This window comes from Schistocerca serialis, chromosome 4, assembly GCF_023864345.2.
Source record: "Schistocerca serialis cubense isolate TAMUIC-IGC-003099 chromosome 4, iqSchSeri2.2, whole genome shotgun sequence".
In the NCBI taxonomy this organism is placed as follows: Eukaryota; Metazoa; Arthropoda; class Insecta; order Orthoptera; family Acrididae; genus Schistocerca; species Schistocerca serialis.
The window spans coordinates 469,333,751-469,346,506 of NC_064641.1; the positions used below are offsets into that span (position 1 = coordinate 469,333,751).

General features: G+C 40.1%; 1 protein-coding gene across 2 annotated transcripts in view; it reads left to right on the plus strand.

Annotated features, from left to right (window-relative positions):
• Nucleotides 1-12,756, plus strand: part of LOC126475117 (N-acetylneuraminate 9-O-acetyltransferase) — a 243,231-nt gene that overhangs the window by 58,442 nt on the left and 172,033 nt on the right. For both annotated transcript variants that reach the window (XM_050102705.1, XM_050102704.1), the window contains one exon: nt 917-1,178. In XM_050102705.1, coding sequence (XP_049958662.1) covers nt 917-1,178 — 262 coding nt within the window. The remainder of the gene's footprint in view (nt 1-916; nt 1,179-12,756) is intronic.

Consider the following 12,756-nt stretch of genomic DNA (forward strand, 5'->3'; position numbering starts at 1 on the left):
TGGTCCGTGTCACCTTCCATTTTTAACCAGACATAACGTCTGAGACAAGAAAGAAATAATAATAACAATAATAAATATAAGCTTTCCTGGATAGTAATGTTATTCTCTGTGGAAAAGAAATTTGTTCTGAGACTACTCCCTTTGATCTATGAAACCCAAGTCATACTGATATTTTGTTCACCGCCATGAGAGACATTAGCAGTCACTTGGCAGGTTATTAACTGTTCCTTTCAAATGAGTACAGAGAATTCCTCTCCCAAATATTTGCGTACTTCTTGCAAACAACCATAGGCCACTGACCTCTTAAAATCTTAAGAGCTAGTTGAAAACTAAATGATTTTTAATAAAATCTCTTGCTGTCTGTTGACAACTGAAGACTATCACTAATGGCAAAGGCCATTCCTTAGCAGCTGCATTCCAAACACTGCCACATTGTTATGGATGTGTAATATTTTGCTGCTATCAAAGAGATAGTTGTCTCACATTAAAACAGCTTCACAACTATGAAGCTTGACAGTCACTACATACAACAGAGCATCAGTATGGAAAAGCTTACTATCTTGGTTTGTTTAAATGTATTAACATTTCCTTAGTGTTGAATCTCAGTGTCATTTGTCAGTGTGAATACTACTGCTACTAGAGTACATGTGATTCATGTTCCTGAATTTTCTATTAATGCTTCCATAGACTGTGACTTTCTATACTGAACTTCCTTTGTTCCTGTGAACTGTTATGTATGATGCATTTGTTACTGTGTGGCATTCAGCATAAAATCTTCAAAAGATGCCACATTATTTTCCTTAATGCAAACAATGGAACTTATTGAAAATTTACATAGATTGTCTCAAAGGTACTATAGGTTTGTGCTTGTTTTTGTGTCATTGAATATTTAACATTGTAACTTTTGTTGTTGCAGGGATACAAGACGTTGTTTGAGATATTTAGCATTCTGGGGTGAACATAGCCATTTTGTATTTATCGGTGATTCTAGAATTCGCCAGTTGTATCTAGCATTCTTGGAACAAGTTGAGCCACAAGATTCTTCGCGGACAACTCTTCATCCTGAACAAATGCATTCTGATATGGCTTTCACTGATGCAAAGTTAAGACTGCGGGTGGAATTTGTTTGGAGCACTTTTGTTTCTCAGATCATGGTAGATGAATTTCGCAAGTGGAAGGTAAGTAATTATGTTTCAGTATTTCATGGTTAAAGATAAAGCTCAGATAAAGCTCTGTGTTCTGTCTCTTTAAATATGAGTGGAAGAGCAGAGTATTTGTCTTTGATAGCTTTCCCTGCAGTACTAACTTAATGAAACTTCATTACAAGCAACTCATTAAAATTTTATGAACTGTGGAATTTTTTTATCTATATTAGTGCTAATTAATTTATATAGAGAAGTCAAAATTCATGTGATTGTAAAGTGCACTAACTTCTTACTATTAATAACCATATTACTTGTGGCTTGGAGCTTTCAGCTCATGTAGAAAATGTTAATATTTGTTCTTATGTATTGGACAATCAAGTATAGCACTGGATAATCTGTTGCTGAATTATAAATCTAATATCCATTTTCTCTGGCAAGGAAAGCGTTTCTGAAGAAGAGAAATTTGTTAACATCCAGTATTGATTTAAGTGTCAGGAAGTCATTTCTGAAAGTATTCGTATGGAGTGTAGCCATGTATGGAAGTGAAACATGGACGATAAATAGTTTGGACAAGAAGAGAATAGAAGCTTTCGAAATGTGGTGCTACAGAAGAATGCTGAAGATTAGATGGGTAGATCACATAACTAATGAGGAAGTATTGAATAGGATTGGGGAGAAGAGAAGTTTGTGGCACAACTTCACCAGAAGAAGGGATCGGTTGGTAGGACATGTTCTGAGGCATCAAGGGATCACCAATTTAGTATTGGAGGGCAGCGTGGAGGGTAAAAATCGTAGAGGGAGACCAAGAGATGAATACACTAAGCAGATTCAGAAGGATGTAGGTTGCAGTAGGTACTGGGAGATGAAAAAGCTTGCACAGGATAGAGTAGCTTGGAGAGCTGCATCAAACCAGTCTCAGGACTGAAGACCACAACAACAACAATCCATTTCCTCAGTACCAATGTCAATAGTAACTTTTAATGTATCTTTTTGTGCAATTCAGACAAAAATTCAGTGTGTTTATCTTGTTAAAAAAAAAAAAAAAAAAAAAATCCTGTGTTAGTGTGCTTATTTTTCCTCGTAGGGAATCAGAGAGAGACTTGTTTTGTTGTTCCACCCACTGGCCTTAAGTTCAGTGAGTGTATCACATACTTATGTCATCCTGTCCGAAATGGAACCCTGCTTGATCTGTTTGCATCAGTTCAGAAAAGTATCCCTAGCTAAAACCCAGTCCCACATCCTGTTCCTTAAGTGCTACGTAAGCCATGGAATCCCCCCCACCTCTGATGGCCTAACCATAAAAATTCCTTTCTGTAGTTACCACACCTCCTTTCATAATGACCTTAATGTTTTCAGATTCTGCCAGTCCCTCTCCCCCACAAACCTGGTACTACAGAAACATACCTTCATGGCACGGGCACCCCAGAACCATCTCTTCTCCTTATGTGAGATGTTACTGTGAGGTCCCAACTACCTATACTGCATCTCCCAAATTGAAACATTTGCCCTTGAAGAGCACTCAAGATACTACACCCATAAATTATCAAACTTGTGGGCATCCTATTCACCAGTTTGAGCATCACAACCCATCAACACCTAACCTACCCACATTGAACCTCCTCGTCAAACCCTCACAGCACTCGGACAGTGTCCTGCTGATCTTTTCAATTTATGATTTTCCTTGAAAAGACTCTTCCAGGGTCCCACAAAATCCAGAACCCAAACAAATAACCAAACACTCTTGTTTACCTTCCCACTAAAAACCAGTCCTATCCAAAGGCCTTACCCTCAGCCCCACACCCAAATTTGTCTGTTTATACCACCATTAATGCCCCCCACCCCCACCCCACCCATCTACCCCATGATAATGTTCGAGGAATTTCTTACCTCCAACTTGACCTCACCATCCTTTCTCTAGGTCCCTTCCCAAGAACACAACCCTCTCAGCAGGAGTAATGACAGAAATTTGAAACCTGAAAAGAGATTTGATTTAATCATCCTCACTGCAGGCAAAGTCTCCACCATTGTTATCCTGGTGAGTGTGTGAATGCTTCATCACTTTGGCTTCATGAAGCGACTCATTTTAACTTTGGCCTTCATTCACTACTTGAGCCTTGGTCTATTGCCTTCAATTTCATGATCTTCGCATGGAACTTCGCTCCTGGACTGACTGTGGGGTCAGGTGTACCTTCGTCATTGGCACCCATGTCTTTCGATGTCGGCTTCCGGCACACTGTTCAGTATTTACAGCCAAGCTCTTTGTCCTGTATCAAGCCATGGAGTACATCCAGCGCCACAGAATTTCAGTTGTGTCCTTTTTCTCAGACTCACTCAGCACCCTTCAAAGTCTATGTGCACTGTACACCAGCCATCCCTTAGTGCAGTGGGTCCAGGAAAACTGTCACTTGCTCACTCTTGGTGGAGCTAGTGTGATGTTTCTATGGGTTCCTGGTCATGTTGGTCTGCCAGGAAACGAGGCTGCTGATACTGTTGCCAAGGCTGCAGTCCTCGTACCTCAGCCCTCGAGTTCCTGTATTCCCTCCGATGATCTCTGTCAGGAGGTGGTGTCCCTCTGGCATTGTCAATTGTCCTGCCTTCACAGGGATAAGCTCTAGCTTATCAAGCCTCTCCCAGCAGCTTGGAGGACCTCCTGTCGGCCCTGCCACCGGGAAGAGGTTATTTTAACTAGGCTGTGTATTGGGCACTGCCTTTTAGTCATTATAATTTGGTAAGTGGCGCTACCCCACCACTTTGTACACAGTGCGCCCAAGATTTATCTGTTTGCCACTTCCTGATAAAATGCCCATTTCTTACCCGTTTACATTCCCGCTTGGGTTTGTCATCTGAGTTAGCAGCCACTGTAGCAAATGACACGTGGGTTGTAGACTGCGTTTTACTTTTTGTCTGCCAAAGCAATATGGTGAAGGCCGTTTAATTTTTAGTTTTGAACCTCCATTTCTGCACGTGCCTGTTTTTAGCTTTCTTCTATTACGTCAATTAGTACTGAGATATAGTCATTTTTAACTGCTCCCTGTCTTCGTTTTCTCTAATTTTCGCTTGGCCGCATATGACACAAATTGTTTTTTGCACCCTGAAGCAAAACAATCCAAACCAACTAGTGCCATGATGAATCAAAGTGACTACTTAGCAGAATGCTTCCACTAACTGTCTGACTCCTCTACATACAAGCCCTGCCATAGTGACCCCATCCCAGAAGTTCAACGTAACCTCCAATTCCTATTGAAATCCCATATTCCCATCCCAGAGTCTCTCTACTGAGTCCATCTCCCTCCTAACACCCACCTTCTTCATGCTTCCCAAAATACATAAACCTGACAATCCTGTATACACCCATGTAACTGGTTATTGAGCTCCCACTTGTACTCGTTTCTGTTGATTCCACCTCCCTATACATCAACATTCCCCTTGACACTATTAATATTCCTCTGGACACTATTGAATGCTGTCTCTCCTAACAACCTTCTGACTCCAAACCCACTATCTTGATCCTTATACGCCTTACCAGTTATATCTCACACACAACTACTTCTCCTTTGAGGGGAAGGTATACAAAATAAATCCATTGCACAACCACAGGCACCAACATGACACCCTCCTATGCCAACCTCCATTTAGAGGACATCTTCTTAGACTCTCAAAATCCCAGACCCCTTGTCTGGTTCAGGATCATTGATATTGTCATGTTGTGGACCCAGGCTGAAGACCCCATCCTTATTCCTCCACATCATCATCCCTTCTCTCCCATTCGCTTCTGCTGGTCCTTCTCAGGCAATGTGCCTCTTTCCTGGATGTTAACCTCCACCTGGCTGACTCCATCCTTACCTCTGTCCGTATTAAGCCCACTAACCACCAAAAGTATGTTTATTTTGGTAGCTGTGACCCCTTTGACACCAGAAAACTGTAGCCTGGGCACCCATGGACAGTGTGTCTATGAGGATGAGAATTCCTTTACCCAATATATTCAAGGCCTCAAGGATGACTTAACAGACAGGCAATGACCCTCATACCTAGTCTGCAAACAGATTTCCCATGCCATGTCATCACACACTCCTAATCATCTTACTCCTCCCCAAGAACCAGCTGTAGAGGGCTGCCCTTTTTGTATCCAGTATCAACCTGGATTGCAACAAGTGAACCATATCATTCACCAGGACTTTAATTACGTTATCATACCTGGAAATTAGACACAGCAAGCCCATGATGTTTCTGATTGTCCCAAAAGTGGCATTCTGTCACCCACTGAACCTACACAACATTGTTGTCCATCCCTATACATTTCCACTCCCAATCCCTTGCCACTGATGTCATATCCCTATTCATCCAACCAGCCCATCCTACTCCATTCCTGTCACACACTTATCCTTTCCCATCAGATGGAGGATGACATGTAAAAGCATCCATTGCTCACATCAGAAATTTGCATATTATTTTATGTGGGCATGACCACCAAGCAGCTGTTCACCAGAAAGAATGGCCACGGCCAAACTATGACCAAAAGCAGAGTTGACTATCCAGTGGTAAAAAACATTGCTGAGCACAATATGCTTGAATTCAAAGACTGTTTCATAACCCATGTTGTCTGCATTCTTCCCTCCAGAACCAGCTTTTCTGAACTGTGTAGATGGGAGCTATCCTGGCGATGTATCCTTCACTCCCGTAATCCTCCCAGACTCAGTCTCTGGTAACCCACTGTCACCACACCCTCTATCCTTTTTTCTCTTCCTCTGTCCTTTCACCCTTCCCAGTTCATGGTTCTGCATCATCTTCACCGTGCACTGCACCTAACTGGCTGTGCTGCTCATATGTTGGTTGCATAGCCCGTGCACCTGCCACTCTTCCCTCACACATTCCTATCCTTCACACCTGCTGCCTCCCTCTGAGCCACTAGCTGGATATCTGTCCCCAGTCTCTTCTTTTGCTTCCCACACCTTTCTCCCACTACTCATCCCACCCAACTCAACCCCACACCCTCCCTATGCCAAACATGCAATCCTGGTATTATTTGTCAGCCAGCACAATGCAGGTGCACAGCCATGTGTGCATGCCAAAATTTAACAAATTGGGATTTGATCCATCTGCTATATTTTCTGCTCCCAAGAACAACTAATTTTTTTTGCTTTTTTATTGTGTGTCTAATGCAGTACACATGCAATACACCATAACTACAGGAATATGTTAAATTTTTATGTATGCAAAATCTTATTTAAGTATATTGCTCAGTTGTTTACATTTATGTTCATGAGTATAATGATGCAGTTGGTTTTACTGGAAACCTGAGTAATTAAAGTGACACCTATTTAAAGTTTTGATTACATTATATAATAGGAAAAACATGGTGACCGAATAAGCAACAGAGGAACTATTGTTACCACTCGTTTAAAAGCAGGTACTCCCAATTTTTTGAGAATGTATTTGGAATCATTGAAAAGTAATTACCTTACAAAATATTTGACATCAAAAGTTTGGACCCTCGAACTTTCAATCACGTATTTTGCTTTAATGACGGCAAGATTCTAAACTTTAATAATAGACTTTTATTGCTGTATCTTTTTTCTAAATCAGACAACACCACTTATTAATTAATGCAGTCAGTAATTATGATTTCAAATAATGTAGGCTCTTAAAGTTTTTATTTCGTGATGAATGCCATACACAGAAATAGAAGATTTCAAAAACTGTTTGGTAATAATGTTCCATGTACTTTGTGAATTATTATTGTGAAACAAATATTTTAAACCAAACAATAGCAAAGTCTTAAGATTCCATGACAGATTGTAGAATCTAGCATAACAGAATTACAGAGCATCATGTAATTTCAGAATTCACATAATGCTCTTATCCCAGCCTTCGTGTAGCAGCCCCTATCCCAAAGTCTGCAATTCATGGCTTGCCAGCAAATAGACAACAACCATGTCAGATCACATAGGACTCTGTGGCCATCTAATGCATCGCTAACATGTCTGTCAGATTACAGCCAGTCAGCAATCGGATAACATTTACATGTTAGTAAAGTATACTTCCAGAATTTATATTTATTTATATATTTTATTGTTATACTGGTATTATTGTATTATATTATTTTATTTATATTGATACCATTCACATCTCTGTGTCTGATTGCATTGCTTAATTAACATCAGTGTGTCACTTGGTGTGGGATCCTGCATGGTGCTGTCATTATGTTCAAATTTCTGTGTTATGAATACCGCAGTCCAATGTAATAGATGTAGAAAGTATGCCTGCCAAGACTGTGTAAATGGTTTTTGTGTTTAAAAAAATCTTGGGTGGACCAATTAACATCCATTCTGAAAGTGTTAATGACCTGAAAACTATATTTATTGCACAGTGTTAGACATGCAACAGTAATGTAAATCATTTTGTGTGTGCTGACACAGTCATGATTCCATCATAATTAATTTTGCCACTGTGAACATTGACCAAATTTGTTTATGTTGCTTAGTAGTTGGGTGATACTCCTTCCTTAAGGGATTACAACGAAGGAGATGCGCTTCCATTTACCTGTATGTAATGTGAATTGTGAAACTGGAACTTGCCATCAACTATAGTACAGTGGAAATATGTTGAGATGAAAGACCTTTAGATCTCATTTTGTGTCCAGCTTACATCATCTGAACTTCTCGTACCTGGCATTAGTTCTCAGTATATTATCTCAGTTATGAGACTTCAAGTTTCTTCAAAAGAGACTGCAACAGAACAACAGGTAAGTGGAAGATCACAGCACACAGAGCTTCTGATAATGTTGAGTGGAATACACTGTACAAATTCTAAAGGTAGCATGGATAAAATACAAGGAGCAAAAGATAATGTACAACTTTTACAGAAACCAGACTGTAGTTACAAGACACAGAGGACAGGAAAGGGAAGCAGTTGTTCAGAAGAGAGTGAGACAATGTTGTTCTGTCTATAAATTGAGTGAGCATCAGTGGAAACCAAAGACAAATTTGGAAAGGAAATTCAAGTTCCAGGATAAGAAATAGTAACATAGAGAGTTGTCAGTGATACTGTAATTCTGGTAGAGATGGCAAAGCACTTAGATCATCAGTTGAACAGCTGTAAGATGAACATAAACGTAAGTGAGCTTAATGGAGTGTAGTAAAATTATAGCAGATTAATTTTAAGAAATTAATATGGTAATGAAACACTAATAATAGTAGAAAACATCTGCCATTAGGGTATCAAGAGGGGTGGATGAAGTAGAGATGATCTAAAATGCAAACTGACAATATCAAGAAAATCTTTCTGAGGAAGAGAAATATTTTAACTAATAATATAAATTTTAGGAAGTTCTTTCTGAAAGCATTTGACTGGAGTGCAGCCTTACATTGAAATGAAATTTATCTGATATGTGGTATAGACAGGTAGCGAATAGATGCTTTTGAAATGTGATGATGCAGAAGAATGGTGAAGATTAGGTCTGTGGATCGAATAACTAATGAAAGGTACTGAATCAAATTGGGTAGCAGTTAGTGTTAAGGCACAACTTTACTAAAAGATGGGATCTGTTGATAGGACACAACCTGAGGCATCAGGAGATAGCCAACTTGGTAATGGATGGATGTGTGGGGGGTTTAAAATTGTAGAGGAAGGCTGAAGTTTGACTGCAGTAAGCAGGTTCAAATGGATGTAGCTTGCAGTAGTTACAGAGACGAAGCAAACTGCTCAGTTTAAACCAGATTAGAGAGCTTCATTGGCTTCAAGAAAATGTCGTTATACTGCCCTCGGGTTTCTGTACAAGATGTAAATAACCTTTCATTCCCTGTATTTTATGGCTGCTGCCTTCAGAATTTAAGTGTATTCCAGTTAACATTGTCAAAATCTCTCTCTGAATTTACAAATGCTGTAAACATAGGTTTTCGCTTCTTCAATGTACCTTTTAAGATAACTTGCGGCATCAGTATTATCTCTCACGTTCTTACATTTCTCCAGAGCCCAAACCGATATTCGCTGATGTTGGTTACTTCTTCTGTAAATAAGCCATATCAGTAGTTTGAAACCATGACATATTATATTGATGGTTCACGATTATTCATACCTCTCGGGCGTGAATTGGAGTTATTACATTCTTCTTGCAGTTTGTGAAGATATTTTGCCTGTCTCACATTTCTCTCATATGTCTGGCGGACCTATTTACAGTGGTTAGTCCTCCTCAGGATCGTAATACACTAAAGGCATCCAAAATGCAACACTTAGAAGCACTGGAGAAATCACAGACAAATTGATTTGGGAGATAATGTGTTATAAAAAGATCACATGATGGAAAATACAACCCCATGTGAACTGGGGAAGATAATGAAATCATTATTGAATGTTGCCACCATTGCTGGCTATAAATGCTGCTACATGCCTCGACATTGAATCAAAGTGCCTTGGATGTGTTATTGGGGTAAGCAGTCCATACTGTTTCCACATATTGGCAAAGTTGATCTGATGCAGCAGAGGTAGTGTATGCCAGGACAGTTGCTCCACTGTCATTGAGCAGACATTTTCAGTAGGCAAGAGACTGGGAGAACAGGGAGGCGAAGGTACCTATACAATCAGATGGGTGATGAAGAAGTCTTGAACATTGCATGTCATGTGTAGTCCTGTGTCATCCTGTTGCAATGTAACCATTGACAAGCTCCGAAGGTATTGAAAGACAACAGGTTCCAACACGTCAGAGATGTAACTCTGGCTGATTAGTATACTGACAATGCTTCCTAGGGGTGTGCAGGAGTGGAATCCAATACTGCCCCAAACCATAATACCAGGTGCAGGACTAGTACGGCAATGCATAAGGCAATGGTTCAACAGTCTCTCACCTCATTGTCTCCAGACTGTAATCCGACCATTGTGGTTGTGTAGGCAGAACTGGGATTTGTTGGTAAAAGCAATGTCATTCCATTTGGTTGTCCATGCCCATCGTACATCACACCATTGTCAGCGCAAACACCTGTGGTGTTAAATCAGTAGTAAATGCATCAATGGACACCTTGTAGACAGTTGAGTTTGCTGCAAACAACCTCAAATGGTATGCACAGACACTACTTGTGCAACAGACCAAATTTGTTGTGATATCGTTCATGATGTGCCAGAGCAATCCATCACTGCTGTGCACACAATATGCCTGTCATCACATGTATTCGTGCAATGATGTGAGTGCAGTTGGTCCTGTCAGTCCGTCGTTCCCTCCTGCATCCAGCAACTAGAGATCCGCATCACAGTAGCTACTTTCCATCTTACACGTTCACTGATTTCTGTGAAAGATAATCCACAATACCTACAGACAACTATTCTTCCTTGGTCGAATTCGGGAACATGCTCGAGAGATGCTCACTGGCCTCTTTGAGCCATATTGAAGCTGCTTATGCAGAATGGCCCCATGAAAGAACAATTCCAGCACATCCACACAGCCTTCTGTTCTCCCTTTATACAGTGCTTGCAGGTGGTGCTACTGGCGCCCGTGATGTGCATCTGTGCTGAGATGCTAATCCTGTGCATCTCTTGTCGCCACAAACACATGCTGCAAATTTCACCTTGTTTGGATGCTTCCTTTAGGGTGTTGCATTCTGGATGGCCATCAGTGTAATTCTGAGGGAAGGTCTTCTACTCCCAATGCTTTGTTTAGAGTCAGGTCTGGGAGTTATCTGTCAAATTCTTCTTGCAGTGCCACACCTTCCATTTCACTTTCATCTGCTTTCTCTTCCTCTTTTACTTACTTCATTTATATATATTACTTCCACCTATCAGTCAACCCTTCTGCAGTATTACCCAGACTTTGTATGATGAAGAAGCATGGGAGTGTGGTAGTCTCATATGTCTTGCAACCAACTGGACATACAAACTGTCCTTGGTTGGATAAAGTAATTTGCATAAAGAAAAGCAGCTGTTGCTGACTTGCATTTTCGTGCTATTGTTGCTTTGTGTACACACCTTGAATGGAGAGAGCTTAATATCATCTCACAATTTGAATCTGAGTGAATGGAGAACTAGTTTGAATTGAACAAGACTGGGGGGAAGAATTGCGCTTGTCTTTGCCAAAGACAATCTCAGTAAGCATGTTTGGATAACGATTTAAAAATTGATCTCTGAATATCAGCTCAGCTGTCTTCATCACAATCTCAAAAGACTTAATCGTATTACATGTTTTGGAAGTAGCGGTCAGCATGAATATCCCACATTTGTCTTTACTTGTATGTTGTTGCTGCCTGTCTTCCTACATTGTGCACAGCTTGCTTAAAGAGCTAAATTACTCCTTTGGACATTAAACTGAGTCTGCTGATTATGGAATAGTTCTTGTAATCTTAGTAGTGGCAAATGAGATGATTTGTGTTCTACAGAATTGATTTGTGATGAGAGAAATAACTTTTTTATTATTTTTCTGGTGTTTCATCAGATTGAGTGACTGATATATAAAGGTTGAAATTCCTCCTTTTTTGTTGTTATAAATCCTGTTCCACATTTTCCTGTTTTTCTTGTTCTATTAGACAACAGATAACACAGTTATATCTCTCTGAACTAGTCCTTGCCATTTCAGTTATGGTGGTGCCACAGTATCATACTTAAACTTCTCAATGTCTTCAGCTAATTCTTTTATTTTGCAGTTCTAACACTATTCACAAAAAAATCAACAGTACAGAAGGATGAAAGTATTGAATAATGGATGAGACCTACTAAATGCAAACTTGGCAAAGAAAGGAAAACTATACAAGTGTCACCTGTTCCTTGTCAAAACATCTCTTCCTTAACAGTCTCGCCACCCATGGATGCATCTACAATAGAAAGCAGAAGTTGTCAAAATATACTGGAAACCATACCAGAGCTTTTATTGACGGACAATATCCTCCCTAGTTCATCCATAAATAGATCATCCTTGCCATTTCCTCATCTGACATCAGTTAATCTGTTCACCAGCTACCGACCAGCAGTTCTTTGATCATCCAGAACCACACTGTCCTTAAAAAGTTCAACCACATCCTTCACCAGGGCTTTAATTACCTCTCACCATGTCTTTAGATGAGGGGTATCATATCCACATTACCAAAAGTACTGGCCCACCACCTATCCAATCTGCAGCATATCATTGTCCATCTCTACTGCAATCCTGCTCCCAACCTTGCACCTCATGGGTCATTCCCTTGTGATCGGCCCATGTGCATGACCTGTCCCATACACCTACCCACCATCTCCTACTGCAGTCCAGTTTCAGGCACCTCCTACCCAATAAAAGACAGGGTCACATGTGAAAGCAGCAATGTTATGTACTCGTATCAGCTACGCACAGGTGCTGTACAAGGTACAACAGTCATGGGGAAAAAAAGTAATCCAGGAAGTATTGGATTTGTTTATATAGTTCCACTCTTAGATGACAAAGACCTGTTAATAACATATCATAGTATAACAACTTTAGTATAGTGGGTTGTGTTTTAAAAATATTTGAAGATGGTCACTACAGACCAGTATTGATAGTCTGATGATAGTGTTTATGATCATAGACTAGACTTAAAGAAACAAAAACAACTTGTAATATACAGTGGGATGTGCTCAGAGGAAGTGTGAACCAGTCTTAAAAATGTGGCAAGGGTAGCAGGTA